Raw genomic sequence first — 15782 nt, 5'->3', positions numbered from 1 at the left:
AGTTCTTTGTAGAGGACTGAGGTTCCAAAGCTGAAATAAACCCTCAGATGTACACATCTTGGTTTTACAGGTACACGTTCAGATTTAAACCATGCTTTTTATTTTTCTTGCATTGAGCTTTCTATTGGCAATGAAGGACAAACCAGTACTCATTATATAAAAATAAAACCCTGGAACAGCTCTGCAGGAAAGAATTTCCTGGTGGTGTTGCTCAGACGAGAACCAGAGGAACTTAGTCTGGTTCTATGTCACTTCCATGTTGTAAATAGCTTTAAAATCTTGAAATTATGTTTTGGGGTTTTATAAAAATGTGTAAAGATGCTCAGGGAAAAAAATAAATCTTTTTTGTGGATTCACACCTTCGTCTGTATCCTTATCAATTCTGTAACTTTGTATCCAGAGGTATAAATTACTTAATTCTGGGCACCCCAGCTAGGCTCTTGGGACAAACTACGTTGTTCTCCAGGGTTACCTGCCTGTCCATCTATAAGGAGGAGCTTGAATTTATGCCTAGAATCTTCACAAAAATCTATCTTTACATCTAAAGAACTCTAAGAGGATGCCAAGATGATTTTCCTGTGTAGGAAATAGCAGCTTAAGCTAAGATCTTAATTGGCGTTTCTTGTAACTGCTACAACAAACACTATAATTTACAGTTATAGCAACGTTCAGAGATTTTTATGCTTATACTGAATGAGTTTCCTACAGCATCTGCTCCCAAAAATGGAAGTAAAAAAGGGCAAATTAATTTGCTGGTGAAAAAAACTGACAATTATCACTGTTCACATCACTACTAAAGAAGTGCTGAAGCAACCTTCTCACTAAACGCTGACTTTTATTAAATGTAATTAGTATAAGGCTTCACAGACTTCTTCACACATTTGTCTTCAGTAGGTTCTGTTTCTACCACTGTTCTTCCTTTTACTCATGCATCAGTTTTTAACCAGAACACTATAGAAGTGGGATGGCTGACAGGAAAGCTAAAAACGCCCACGAAGAGCAGAACAAAACCGGTTCTTCTCATCAGCTGAACAGTTTGCAAAAAATCCCAGACACAACAGGCAGAGCACTGACGCAGCAGCATGTGGGATTGTGAGCATCACTGCAGCTGTCATGCATCTTCCTAAAGCTGGGGTTTTGGTTTCGCCCCGACCCCTTTACACCGGTCTGTGAGAACGCAGGGCTGCGGTAGGTTTTTCTTTCCCCGCCCTCTCCGGGCAGCACCATTGGAGTGATAAGACGCAGCAAGGCACATGTGAAAGATAAAGCAGGAAAAAAAATAAAATAAAAAAACCAAAATTTTAAAAATTGTTATCACCAGTGCTCGGCCGGGCCGGGGCGGCGGCGGGGCGCAGCCCGAGCCCTTTAAGCTGCCACCCTCGGCCGGGCCGGCGGCAGCTGCGGGCTATTTATACCGGGGCGGCGGCGGGCGCTGGGTGTCCTGCGCGGGGCGGTCCCGGCGGCGGGGCCCGCAGCGGAGGCTGCCATGGCCACGGCGCTGACCCCCACGCCGGCCGGCGGGAGCCGCTCCGCCGAGTCCCCGCTGAGCCCGGCGCGGCTGAGCCGGCTGCAGGAGAAGGAGGAGCTGCGGCAGCTCAATGACCGCCTGGCCGCCTACATCGAGCGGGTGCGGGCGCTGGAGGCCGACAAGTCGGCGCTGCAGCAGCGGCTGAGCGAGCACCAGGAGGGCAGCGACCGGGAGCTGGGCTGCCTGCGGCTCCGCTACGAGGCGGAGCTGGCCGACGCCCGCCGGGCCCTGGACGACATCGCCATCGAGCGGGCCACGCTGCAGGTGGAGCTGGGCAAGATTGGCGAGGAGCACCGGCAATTGCATGTCAGGTCGGTGCTCCGGCCCCGAGCAGGCCTCCCTGCCCGGGGGCATCCCGGGGAGCCGCCTCTTCGGGGGATGCTTCTGGTGGGAGCCCGTGGGTTATGGGAGGAGTGCGCGGTGATGTTTCAGGTCGAGCAGGCGTGACAACCCCGAAGGTGTTGCCCTCCGGGGTTAGGAGATGTCTGTGTGCCTGTTCCGAAGGTGTGCCGGAGCGACGCTACTGAGTATCTCCGGTGCTATGGGGTTACATGAGCACCTGCCCGAGATGGGCATGGGGCTCCTGCAGAACGTGCCGTGCCAGGCGCCCTTCTGGGCTATGAATGCATGGCTGCATGGGTTTGGCACCATGCCTGTGTTTACAAACACTCAAGATGCTGAAAAGTATCTAGAAAGTCATGGAGCAGTGGAAGGAGTGCTATGGAGTCAGAATGCATCTTTTTTATTTAGCTGAGACTTTGCCCAGAGGGGAATACAGAGAGAAGATAGTTCTGGGAGCAGTTTGGCTTACCTGGTCCAGGTTGGTACTGCTCAGAAGCTTCCTTAGTTGCTGTTAAGTCTGAGATGAGCTGCCTGCTGTTCTAGCTTGACTTTCTTGTGAGCTGTGTACCCTGAGGCTGGAATCACCATCCTGTCTAGGCTCACCGAGCCTGGACAACGGCAATGTAAGTGCTGTCCCATCCTCCAGAAGAAAGAAGAGGTGTGTGAACAAGTGCCCAATCCCAATAAGCTTCCTCTATAGAAATACACAGCCTGCTAGCACTGCTAGTTACTGCAATGCCCCATTGTACCCCTATATCAGTTATAGACTTGTAATAATTTGGATGTCCACAGGCTCTTACATCTTGCTATAAACCTTTATCAGAGCAATTTCAGGCACCAGCTTCTTTTAATGCCTGGGGGAAGTATTGTCCCTTCATAGACTCAGTAGGATTCAAGTAGCTGCTCTAGCTGGGAATAAAACATGTTTTTACTGTAAGCTTCTGTTTGCAGCTGTATGTTGTTGGGCTTGTCTCTGTCATGCTGGGCTTTGGCTCACAGATCTGTTTCATAAATATAACCAGCCACTTGAGTGGACATCAAGGAGCAGGGTAATGCCTGTTCTAAGACTTTTCTGCTGCTCTTTGTTTTTGTATAACTCTGGCTTTGTTTGTAAAGCTTTAGACTGGCAGAAATGCAATCCTCTAGACTGTTGGGTTGAGTTTTTGCCTTTACAGTAAGTAGGTCTTAGAAGTGGTTAAATTTACAGGGAAATGATACGTGGTACATATTGGTTTCTGAAAGGACTAGACTGAAGTCCTAATATTAATGTGTGTTGTATCTGGGCTGCCTAACTGCAAATGTCTCAGATGACTTGGAACAAACTTTGAGGGTATCGTGTCCTTAGATATATACACCCTTTAAATAACCTGGTGGCTGTTTAACTCTTATAGAATGAAATGTCACCAGATGGTTTCCAACAGCATTAACTGTTGGCTCTTATTAATCACTGATTAGGAGACTCAAGGTTTTTGATGGCAATAAACTGGTTGCATTTGGGTTTTTCTTGCTACTTAAACAATGGTGACTGGAAGCAGGCCAAAGATGTCTGGGGAGGAGGAGCTGTAGATAAGCATATTGGTTGAATTCAGGGCCTCAGGAAGGTTAAAGCAACTGTAGTAGCACAGCAGAGAAACACAAGACCACACTTTCTGCACCAGAAATGTGGATGTGTATTTTGCTCCTGTATGTGCCACACACAGTTTAGCAGCTGAGATTGTAAGAATGAATGCTGTATGTGCTGCTGACATCCTCTGGTCTTGACAAACTGGAGTCTATTTCAGAAATACCTGAGATCTTTTGGTAAAATTATTTGAATTCTCCAGATCAAGCATATGTGACATCCTGATGTACAAGGAATGTGATTGACAGTGCCTCAAAATTTTTGCTTGTAATTGATAGTCCGTAGGCCACTCTTAGCTCTGGAATGGTTGGTATATGGAATGCTGCAGAGTACTGTAACTGTCACTGCTTGCTGCATAGGTGTGTAAAGTGGTGTTCTGAACCCCAAAATAGGATTAAAAAGGGTAGTAAATGCTCTTGTCAACATCAGATTTGTTCAATTGTTGTTCTTAAAGATGAAATGTCTCACTCCAGGCTTCTTTGAAAATAGTATTTTTCAGGAAAGAATCCAGGAAACCTGAGCCTGGCTTACATTGGAAAGTGAACTGTTAAAGCAGATAATAATGGAATTTCAGTTTTGCACACACTTTGATTGCAGACTGAAATTTATATTATTGTAGGATGAAACAGTCAATATTACATAGTGTTATTGACATACTTAATATCATATCTAATACAGTAAGTGGTAGTCGTAGCAGATACCCCAAAAGGAAGGTGAATGACTAATATCTAGAAAAGAAAGAAACCTTAAATACTAAAACTACAGCACATTATCTTGTTTTTCACTGTTAGTAGAGCTGTTTCTCCTAGAGTCTGAGTAAAGAGTAAATAACTTCTAGCACAACACAGTCAACAAATTCCTCTGAAGAGCAGAGCTAGAAAAGGCCTTGAGTGAGCCCCTGACGTAGCCACATGTCCCAGGCCTGTGCTGGAGCCAGCCATACCTACATCTCTTGCTGCAGATTTTGTGTAACCCTTATTTTAAATTCCAGATGATGGAGATTCCAGAATATCCCCCCCAGGCAGTGTGTTTCAGTGGTGAATTGTCAGCTTCCTCTCCCTAACATCTAACCCACATATTCCTCCCCGCAATTTAAGCCCAGAGCTTCCTGTCTTTTCCACAATAGATATAGAAAACAGATTCCCTAACTGTGTGCAGCAGTCCTCCACGTATTTAAAAATTGCTCTGTCTCTTGTCACTTTTCCCTTCTCTAGACTAAACAACCCTTAGTATTTTCCAATCTTTCCTTGCAGTTCAAGCTTTCTAAAGTTGATCAATCCTGCAGAATTACTTTGGACTTTTGCCAACTGATCTCAGTTATCCTGGAAAACTCATTGTAAGAGTTGACACAACTTTGCCACTTGGCAGAACTGGTGTTGCCAAAATAAATGGAGGAATTCCTTCGCTCTTTGTAATTTCAGATACGAGCTTTGAGCAGGGACTCTGACTCTGATTAGTGGGCAGGCACCTGCAAGGATTTTTAAAAGTTGGAGCAGTCTGGGAAATTATCGCAGTGTTGTTCCTTGACAGGAACTCGTGGGCCCTTCTCACTCTTCTCCACTGTGATGCCAAGTGGCACCTGAAGAGTGTTTGCCATCCGGGTGGTACCTGGGTGTTGGTCTGGAGATGGTCTGTTCTCTGGAAGCAGAGCTCCCCTCACCCGGCACTCCCTGGTGTGAGGGAGGGGAGGGAGTCGCTGAGGGGCCGCGGCAGGCCGAGCCCCGGCGGGGCAGCTCCCCGGCTGGCCGGTGGCCTCCGGGAACAAGGCTCCCTGTGTGCTGCGGGCAGGGCAGCGGCACCGCCGGCAGCCTCAGCCGCGCTCCGCCCGCCCGTGAGGGATTGTCCGGCCCCGGGCGGCCCTCACGGCCCGGCCCTCACGGGAGCGGGGCCGCCTTTGCTGCGGGATTGTCCCTCCCCGGCCTGTGCCGTCCCTTCCCTCTCCCGCTGGGAATGCCGTGGAAAATAGCTGGCTTCCGCATAGGCTGGAACGAGCTGGAAAATGGGTCAGGAATCTCTCTGGTGTAACAAATGATGCTTGTCGGAGGGCCCTGTCTGGTTTGTTTTGTGCTCTCACCGTGAGCCTGACAAACCTCTCCTGAGTTTAACCACAGACCCCTCTGAAGGGAAACACATTGAGAACAAACTCTCCCTCACAAGCTGCACTTAACAGTGTAAAACTTTCCCTTGTAGGAATTCCAAAAAAGAAAGTGATTTAAACCTGGCCCAGGCTCGTGTGAGAGACCTTGATGCCCAGCTAAATGCGAAGGAAGCTGATTTAGCAACAGCCCTGAATGAGAACCGGACTCTGGAGAACGAGCTCCGTGAATTAAAGGATCAAGTACTCAGTGTAAGGCTTGCTATTGGAATCTACACCTTGCTTTTGCTCCTGCAGTTTTTGCTTGATTTTCCTCTGTTAGTTATTGATATTTAAAAGCCTGGTAACTATGACAGTGATAGGTAGACAAAAAGAATTCTGCAACTTCGCTGACAGTAATTACCACTAATGGTGGTTTCCCTAAAATTTCCACCTGTTGTAGGTACCTTTGACCTATGGATGTCATGTTTCTTGTTCTGAAGTCAAAGCAAGATGAAATATACTGCTATAGCCCTTGTAGCATTCTCTAACACATCAGGGAAGTGTGTAATACTGGAAGTGTATACCAGTTTGTCAACATAGGCTGTATTTGGAGGATTAAGTGTCAAAAAACTATATTAGAAGTTAGGAAGAAGTTTGGAATAATTACAGTTGTAAAAGGGAGGAATATATATGGATAGTACAATTGATTCATCAGAAGTCTTTGAGGAGTCAAATTTACCTGGTGGGATTAAGGGGTGTTCTATATTTGCCTTATGGGAAATCTGGTCTGCATAACAATTAAATAGGATTCTATCTGTTGCTGATATTTGGACCCCACTGACATAAGAACTTACACAGAGTAACTCACTTCACTCAACCAAAGCACTCAACTGTGCTTTGATTGCTGTGGTATTTAAATTGAATGACCTGTAACAAATTGGCTGCCTAATTTTAAAAAATACCTTAATTTTGATAACCCTGTTGTCTGTCTTTTCCAGCTGAATCTGTCACTGGAGGATACTAAAAAGCATCTTCACAGTGAAATGTTGAGGAGGGTGGACCTAGAAAACCATATGAAAACTTTGCAGGAAGAAATGACGTTCCAGAAGCGCCTTCATGAAGACGTATGTTTTAGCTTATTAACAAGGCATCTTTTTAGGTGTCCATGATCCCTGGATGCACTTAAAGCCCATCTTAACATTGCTTTTACCTCTAAAAAGGTAACTAGCAACCTATGGCAGCCCATCAGCTCATAACATCCACCTAACTTGGAAGGCTTATGAAAGGACACCAACCTCATGTTAACTGGGACAGTACCAATAGCTGTCTGGGATACGTGAAATTTCTTAGGCTGCTCTTCTAAAGATAACTGAAATCCCAATATATTACTTTGTGCAAGTGATAGTGCATATATTAGTTACTGTCAAATGATTCCAGATGTTTACTTGAAGCCTAAAGTAAGTGAAGAAGTTAATTCTCCTTTAAGCAACTTGTGTCCCCATCTTCCTCAAAACTTCTCAGGTGTCTGGTAACCTTTGTGAGAGAAGTCAGTACATACAACTAAATGAATAGTTTAAATATGAATCTAAACCAGCTTCCTTCTCACTGGTAGGAATCTCAAAGTGTATGGTTTGATAGAGAATTCTGATTTTTCTAACCAACTGCTATTATTTTTTGAGTAAAATAAGAATAGGTAAAGTAACAGTACTTAAAGCAACTGATCTGTACATGCATGTGTTCTAAGTTAAAAAACAGAATCTATATAGTTCTAAGAATTAGTCTTACAAATTAAATATTTACTACATTTATTAGTTTAAGCAGTATTGGCAGTGAGGCAGCAAGGTGGATGTACCACACTTAATGGATGAATAGGATATGCACAGAGATGAATTACTGTGTACTCAATGATAAGTCTGCTTCAACAGGGATGGACTTGTGAAGCTGGTACACTAAATCCAGTTTCAAGCTGTATTGGCTTGTTTACTCTCTGAGAAATTTCTTCTCCTAGGAGCTCAAGGAGACAAAAAGAGTCCATGAGAGCAGGATAGCAGAAGTAGAATCTGGACATCAAAGAGAATTTGAAAGTAAGCTCTCAGATGCTCTGCAGGGGCTCAGAAAACAGCATGAAGAACAAATTCAAGGCTACAAAGAGGAGATGGAGCGAACATTCAGTGCAAAGGTGAGTTTGTAAAAGATGACAGCAAAACAAATCCGAAGTTCTCTGCACCTTGACATAACTAAGGGAACACAGCTATAGACAGCTGAGGGACTGAGCCCCTGCATTCACTGCAGAGCTTCTTGGCATAAGTTGTTTTGGAATTTCAAAGCCACGTCCAATTTGACAGTAGGATTTTTGCAAACATTTGATCCCAAACAAAACTGGTTCAAGCATAAATACAGGGAGTGATTAGGAAAAGTTGATCATATTTCAGACTTCTGGACCAAGATTCAGGACCAAGGTGTGTTACGTTGGTATTAAGCAATTTCAGTCTTGAATAAAACTTAACTTTTCATACACACCAACTTGCATGTCAACTCAGGGGCTTCCTTTGAATGCCTGTGTTTCTGTTTCCACTGAAAATTCTCTAAGTGTTTCTTGAAGTGCTTTATGCTTTCTTGGGACATGTCAAGATTGAGGTATTTGTAGAACAGTTCACTGCTGCTTGTAAAGATGCAGGAACTCTTTAATAATAGACCTTTTGGGGAAGAGTGATAATAGTTTGATTTGTACACCCAATATCTGGCAGCTCTATGTTTTGACAAGCAGCTTCTATAGTCTTCTGGAAAATCAGTTTACATAATATCCATACAAAGTCCTCATACATTATGAACTGCAGTATCCTAATCCAGAAATTTTCACTGCCTGATTATTGCTGACTTTTTCTGACATAAATGTTAAACTTGTGTAAACCTCCCTGGAAAGCAATACAGAACTTTCTGACCTGGACTTCATTGGTATCTGCACACCCCGGTAAAAGATAACTATTTCCAGGTGTAACAGGTGAAAATTTTTTGGTTTTCCTTCCTTATTTATAATACATGCTAGTGTGCAACTCAGGATTAACAGTGACTTATCCACAGGTGGAGAATGCCCAGCTAACTGCAGCAAGAAACAGTGAGTTTGCCAATGCTGCTCGGGAGGAGCTGATGGAAACACAGAAGAGAGTTGATATCCTGTTATCTCAAGTTAATCAATACCAAAGCCAGGTTCTGTCTTTATTTGTATAACCTTATAATTATTTTAATTTACTCTCAATTCAAAATATTGGCCACTTCTCTCTAATCTTCACTTATGGCTTGATTTTCTCCCCTCCCCTCAATTTTAGAATGTTGCTTTGGAGAGCAGAATAAAGGAGCTACAGAATTTGCTGGACTATGATCGTGATCTCCATCGAAGGCGTATGGCTGAAAAGGAGGAAGAAATGGCACAAGCTCAGAAGCAGGCACAAGCACAGCTGGAAGAGTATGCACATCTCTTAGATGTGAAACTGGCTCTGGACTTGGAAATAAATGCGTACAGAAAGATGTTGGAAGGAGAGGAACAGAGGTAGGCTATGACAGATCTTCATTGTGAGAACCTGCTTCATTCAAGACCTCTACACTAACTCTATCCTGCAGAATGTGGGGGGACAAGATACAAACATTAAGCACGTCATTAATACAGTAATTCATTACTGAAGCATCATCTTCTGTAAACAGTATTTCTATCCCATATCTACTACATGGTATATAAGATGAAGTAACTTCCTAAATCCAACTGATAAAATTCAAAGGTCCATTAAACATTCCTCAACTCTCTCCAAGTTTTGTACTACATCTTAAAGAGCATTCAAGTTCCATGAATGAAGCTGGGAACTTGGATCAACTCCTGTCTGTGCAGACATGCTTGGTGAGAACATGAACTCTCAATACATGCTGAAAGTTAAAATGAATTTCACTAAAGACTGTGTCTGTTAAGAGTTTAAAGAAATATTTAGTACAGTTGTGAATCTTATCAACATAAGCTTGCTCTGAACTCTGGGGCTGGGGCTGTCTTCCAAACTTAACAAACCACTTAGCTGCTCTTGCCAATAAAAGTAAAATTTTTTATTCAAGACCCCATGGAAAGCTTGGATATAGGAAGCTGTTAGGCTTGGATGTAGTGGGAGGGTAGGCATGAGAAGAAACAAAACACATCATCTACTCAGGTGAATGTTATCTGACTTTCTTCTAGGCTAAAGCTGTCACCCAGTCCATCTTCACACAGCGCAGCAAGTCAGGGCCGAAGATTCCTGCATGGGAAGAAAAGAAAAATCAAAGAAACCAAAAAGAGGGAGCATAGTGCTGCATTTAAGACTGTTCAGCATGTTTCAGCTTCTGGAAATATATCTATTGAAGAGATCGATGCAGATGGGAAATTTGTAAGGCTTAAAAACCACTCTAATGAGGTATTTCCATTTTCAAGTGTGCATTGCAATGTATGACTACTCAGGGATGGCTTTAGCTTAGTGACAGACTAGAGACTGACCTTGTGGTACTGCAGCTGCTCTGTTCCCAGGGCTGCCTGGGAGGTGCCTTTGGTGGAGGTGCAGGGGGTTTTATTATGCAGAAATTGAACACCTACAGATGTTTGTCATCAGATTCAGGCTAGCACTACCAGAAATACTACTTACCCCTGATAAACTAAATAGGGTGCTCTAGGTAATTGGATAAAGATGACTTCACATTAGTTGAAAATACTTAAAACAGCTAAAAGGTTGAATAGGGTTGGTGATATCTAATCTATTCATCGGGTTTATCTGGCTAATTAGCTAATACTTCCACTAGTTTAATTTGCAAATCCAGAACTATTAGAGTTCATCATCAGGACTTCAAAACATACAGCTTGTAGTTTAGCCATGTCAAACTGAAATGCAGAATGACCCATGAAGTTTTAAGGTGTTTATACATATAGAGAGAAGGTTGATAGGTGGCCACGGCAACCTTCACTTATCAGACTCTCCCTGGTAAAGAGTATCATGACCGTCCTGTTAATGGAAGGTAAGAATAGGTATGGCTTAACTTGACTAAGATTAATCCTGAAGTATAGGGAAGAAACATAGGGAGGCTTTAATGGAAATGTGGCTGCTTCCTCAAAATTGTCAAATACTTGTATGCTACGTGAGTAGGATTAAAACTGGCCCATGAGTCTGGAAAGAATCTTGTGTTTGAATTATATGGTGCTGGTCTGTAATGCTGAGAGACATTTCTTGTCCCACAGGATCAACCTCTGCATGGCTGGGTGTTGAGACGACGTATTGGAAGTGTGGCAGATGTTAATTACAAGTTTCCTTCACGGTTCACTCTTCAGGCAGGCCAAGAAGTTACAGTAGGTATTGGGTTTGCAAAACATCCTCAGAGCTCTGTTCTTATGATAGATGTCAGTAGAGATTCCTGTAATATGGAAAACTAAATAGATACTCCAAGTGTCTAAAGAACTAAAGCTTTTATTTTTTTGTGGAGATAGATATGGGGAAAACCCTTCAAGCAACTTGATCTGGAATGCTGATTACATTTCCTTTAAAGCTTGGATTGAACTTGGATCATCCCAGACTGGAGTGTGCTCCAATTGTAAACAGAATCATTGTATTCTAGTTTTTTCTTGGGGTTTCCCATACCCTTGTGACTTGATAAAAGTTGTGCAGAGACTCACACTCTTGCTAAAATCTTTAGCCTACTCCAGGTCAGCAATGCTGAGCTTGTGATTTGTAGTACTAAGTGAAATACTAGCTCTAAAATCATACTCTAAGTATATGTAGATGGTGATCAAAGCTGAACTCTACACTTGCTACTCCAAACTGTGGAGGAGTTTGCTCAACAGATCTGAGTGACCTCAGGTGAGAGGCTGTTGCATACACAAGTTGCTGCCCTGAGCATGTCTGTGACTATGGCTTGGCTCTGATTCAAACATTCTGTATGGCCAAGCAGGGCTACCTCTATAGTGGATAGAAACTGTTAACATTTTCTGCACTGTTCTTGAGTCTTTAGCCAGGAAAACTTTACCACCATTCTTGGTAGTCCTGAAAAGAACTAACTTGCCAGGGATTACAGTGGTTCAGTTTCTCCTACTGGCTGTCTTTGATATTAAAATACTAAATAATTATTTATGTTAGACTGAATTGTAATTAACAGCAGAAGAAGATTCTTCAGAACCTCACTGTAAATCTGTTGCAGATCTGGGGTGCAGCTGCTGGTGTAAGCCCAGGTCCTAGTGATCTGGTCTGGAAGTCTCAGAAGTCTTGGGGAACTGGGGATAATATTGGTGTTACACTCATCACAGATGATGGTGAGGTAAGTGAAATAATAAAACACTTCTGCTGTCCTAATGCTAACCTTATTTGTGCTTAATTCCTGAGGGGTCTTGGTGGCAATTCAATTGTATTCTAGGAACTCGCAGAGAGGAAGATAATACTTGTACCCAGAGGAGAAGAAAGTGAGCAAGATGATGATTATGAAGAAATAACTGGAAGTGAAGCAGAGTTTGCATCTCAGGTAAGCTGCCTGAAGTTTAAATATATGCTGTCAACAGTCCTTCAATGGCCATTTCTTTTCATTACTAAATGAAAATACTGCTTCAAGTACTCTTCACATCCCACAACTTAATGTTTTTCTTGATGTCAGACCAAAAGAAGAAGAAAAAAGAAATGTTGTTTGGTTTCATGATAGTGGTTCCTGTGAGCATCCTTAAGCAGGTGAGATGGTGGGAATCATGCTTGTCACCTCATAGAAAACTTGCTTCATCAGTAGTGCTGCAGTCCCTTGTCCCACATAGGATGTAGCTTGCATGGCTTGGCATCAGAACTGCAATGGAAATTTTGCTTATTATCTGAGTATGATCAAACAGTAGCATTAACTATTTGATATCTTATTTCTGACACACTAAAAATACAACCTTTAATGTCCATTTTGACTAAATATCTGACTCTGTTATCCCAAGAACAGCATGCAAACACTGTGGGATGAAGTGACTTGACACTCCAGTGTCCCTGGCTTGCTTTTAAGATGATTTCAGTGTGAACTTAGGTCAATATACTTACAAACTTTTGGCTACAAACTTGCACAGTGTAATATCCTGTGCAAGGCTATCCAGTCCCTTCAAATGGCTTTTCACTGACATAATACAAGTTTGAACTGATGCATTTTGGATGCTCCTACTGTACTTTGATATACTATTAGCTATCTTCAGTTGCTGAAATGGTCTAAACTAACTAATACAAGGGCTTTACATTGGTCCTAACCAAATAATTGTACACTGTACTTGACTCAAATTGGTTTGTGTCTTGGCCTGAAACAGTACTATGGTACAAAGTACAAAGCCTGAGAGCAAGGGGATGCTTAGCTAAAAACTCCTCCTTCCTGCAGACAAATGTTCAGCTACCACAGCTCTTCCTAAAACTGATCCTACAGTTACAAGGAGTCACATTTTACTGCACTAGGTTAAAGCTCCCACTACCATTTCCTAGATATTTTCATAATGTACCTGTCTGAACACTAACTTAGAAGTACCTTAGTACTGTCTTTCTGAAAAAAAAGTACCTAAACAGGCAGTTACTGCCTACTGGGTTTTTTTGTTGTTGATGTTTTTTGGTTTTATTTTGGTTTTTTGTCCTTTCAAACAGAAAATCTGGGAAAATATTTGCTACTACAGTACTATGTGGCTTAAAGAGTGTTAATCAGACTCCTGACTTGCATGCACATTCTTGTAATATTTTCAGTCTCACTGAAGGATGATGAGACGCTGTTAAATAGGCTATTGAGAAGGTCTGTAATGCTGTTCTGCCCTTTGGGCTCCTAGTGATACAAGCTTCTTTTCATACTCAGAGTAGGGTCTCTCCTCATGGGTGGCTTCTTTTTATTTTAAAAGGCATTTTTTGAGTTCACTTATGACTTGTTTAATAATCAGTGATGGAAAGCAAAAGTAACTTTTTTCCTTACACTTCTAATCTATTTTATCAGCAACTATACAATACAGTTGTGTGCCATTTATGGTAAGAATCAATTCTAATACTTCCAATCAAATTTTAATGTCATTCCTGTTTGCTGAATTCCTATCAAACTTCTGGCATTAGTACCTATATGCTTCTGCTTGCTTGGTAGCACTGAAATGGCTGCATAGTAAACAGAAGTTAACTTGCTGCATGCAGTAAAATAATGGGAAGGATGCATGCTGTGCTTTAAAGGCAGGCAGCGTTTCCATGTTTTGCTTCTGCTTTTGCCATCCTAAAGAGGGCAGCACGGATCTGCATGCCACTTAGGTCCTGATGCTTGGGAAGCGAGGTACTGATGGGCAGTCTGACAGCCTTTCATTGAGGCACAGGCTCATGTACTGCATGGACTTAGACTTGTGTAGTACAGTTCATGTACTGCCTCTTGAAATCTGCTTTGCTTTAGTAATAAGTAACTAAATCTACAAAGTGCTAAAAACCCTACCTGCCTATACGAGGATCAAGTAGGTAGCCAGCAATTAAGTTTGTACATATGCTAATATTCATGTTTTCTCTCTGCAGCAAAATGAAGATCCCAGCTGTTCTGTCATGTAATGTAGACAATCATCTGAAAACACATCTCAGTCCCAGGTGACATAGACTGTGTGTTGATACCTTCTGTAATATCTGGACTTTGGAATTCACATATTCCATCTGATGTCTTTGTGAGAAGCATTGTCCATAACATGATGGAATTTCCTGCCTTCTGATACTGGACCCTGGCCTTGGATTCACTGATACAAAGAGCAGAACACAAGCTCCACGTGAAGTTATTTTTACTTTTATACAAGGATCTGGTTTCCGTGATCTGCTGGAACAGAGAAGGGTACAGAGTTTACAAAGCTTCTAAACATGTGCCCTAGAAGGTTGTTAAATACTTGAAAATGAACATGAGTCTGCCTCAGCTTTCTCAGTATTCTGATATGGTGTTCTCCAAAGGTAATTTCTCTTTCCAGCCTGAGTAGGAAATATGGGACTGATCACACCCTTGCACCTTGAGCAGGTCTGAAGTAAAAGATGTCCTGAAGAGTGATGAGTGTCTGAAATGTTTCCTGCTCAGATCCTGATGCAGAAATACATGAAAGTGGTCTGGATCACTTCCTATAGTGAAGCATTTTAGAATTAAAAGCAAGCTGTAAAAAATATTCCTGCCTGTTATTAAATGTACTGTTTCCATAGTCTAGCACCTGGAAGTCCCTGTTTCAGTGTTGTATATTCTTAGATACAGTGTATCACAGCAGAGCTGTGCCTGCCTTAACTTGGAAAAATGTATCCTGGAAATGTGAAAAAGCATCTCATTCTGACAGAGCAGGTTCTGTGACCAGTGCTGCTGGCACTGTTTAATTGCTGCCAACAGCTTCCTAAGGGGCTAGAGAGAAAAAGATGCTAAGTCAAAAAATCAAAACTAGAAAGCCCCAACTGTAGTGAAAAACACATCAAAGTTACTGCTCTTGAGCCCTTATGTGCTAAATCTCCATGCAGGCTGCAGCTGTGTGTGTCTAATGGGACAGCTGGGGGAAAACTGGTTATGTGCAGTGTGCAGCTCCCTGTCACTCTGGTAGCTCAGTGCTCCATGGCAAACCTCCTGTAACCCTCAGGAGGGGACAGTCAGCCTCGGGGGCACTGCAGTCACCGTCTCTCCACCAAACTGCTCCCCTGCTGCCCTGGGAGGAAAGGAAGGGCTTTGAGCCACATGAAGTCAACTTCCACCTGAGAGCAGGAGGGGAGGGGAGCAGCTGAGCCTGCAGATTTCTCTCGATGCTGGAATAGTGTTTTGACTGTCTTTTAACTTGCCAAAGTGTTCAGTTCCAAATTCAAGACCTGCTTTGTGTTAAGATGCAGGTGTTAAGGTGAGGTTTTTCCTTATGCTAGCTTAAACTCTTACATTATTTAAAAATTCAAATTTTGAGACATCAGAAGTAGGTGCTAGTTTAAGACTTGGATTGTAGCAGATCCAAATTCTTGTTCCACCTCAAACAATAGAAATAGTTGCTGCTCTAACTTTGCTGTATTTATCTTCATTTCTTAAAACTTTTTTAACTATTAAAGATATTTTTCATGTATATAAAAGCACTCTTGGATTTAAATATTTGCAGATTAAATAATAAAGGTCTATCTGTTCAATGATCTCTGAGTGGTTTGAAGTAATAGAACTGGTGATTTTAGTGACTGTGGAGTGAAGAAACCTTCAGCACTACACTTTGCTCACCT

At 42.5% G+C, this 15782-nt stretch overlaps 1 protein-coding gene across 7 annotated transcripts; it reads left to right on the top strand.

The window, feature by feature from the left end:
- Window positions 1–1444: 1444 nt before the first annotated feature.
- LOC130257204 (lamin-L(III)-like) lies at window positions 1445–15698 on the top strand. 7 transcript variants are annotated; one of them, XR_008841287.1, is made up of 13 exons: window positions 1465–1839; window positions 5682–5838; window positions 6567–6692; window positions 7577–7747; window positions 8650–8775; window positions 8895–9115; window positions 9782–9995; window positions 10808–10915; window positions 11761–11877; window positions 11974–12078; window positions 12208–12278; window positions 13543–13574; window positions 14094–15698. XR_008841287.1 is itself a non-coding variant. In XM_056499494.1 (12 exons), the coding sequence occupies exons 1-12, from the start codon at window positions 1487–1489 to the stop codon at window positions 14164–14166; spliced, it is 1803 nt and encodes a 600-aa protein (XP_056355469.1). In that variant the 5' UTR covers window positions 1445–1486; the 3' UTR covers window positions 14167–15698. The 7 variants fall into 7 exon arrangements, 4 of the variants coding, with proteins under 4 accessions (XP_056355469.1, XP_056355468.1, XP_056355466.1 ...); XM_056499494.1 differs by lacking the exon at window positions 12208–12278 and having other exon boundaries at window positions 1445–1839; XR_008841286.1 differs by having other exon boundaries at window positions 11974–12278.
- Window positions 15699–15782: the final 84 nt, after the last annotated feature.

The sequence above is a fragment of the Oenanthe melanoleuca genome, chromosome 10 (assembly GCF_029582105.1).
Source record: "Oenanthe melanoleuca isolate GR-GAL-2019-014 chromosome 10, OMel1.0, whole genome shotgun sequence".
Lineage (NCBI taxonomy): Eukaryota > Metazoa > Chordata > Aves > Passeriformes > Muscicapidae > Oenanthe > Oenanthe melanoleuca.
The sequence above is the reverse complement of the archived record's forward strand: the minus strand, read 5'-3'. Positions and strand labels throughout refer to the sequence as shown.

Coding starts and splice junctions, on each gene's coding strand:
- LOC130257204 (XM_056499494.1), top strand. CDS start 1,487: ATGGCCACGGCGCTGACCCCCACGCCGGCCGGCGGGAGCCGCTCCGCC. Junction 10,916..11,760: donor AGGCAGGCCAAGAAGTTACA/GTAGGTATTGGG, acceptor AATCTGTTGCAG/ATCTGGGGTGCAGCTGCTGG. Junction 12,079..13,542: donor AAGCAGAGTTTGCATCTCAG/GTAAGCTGCCTG, acceptor CTATTTTATCAG/CAACTATACAATACAGTTGT.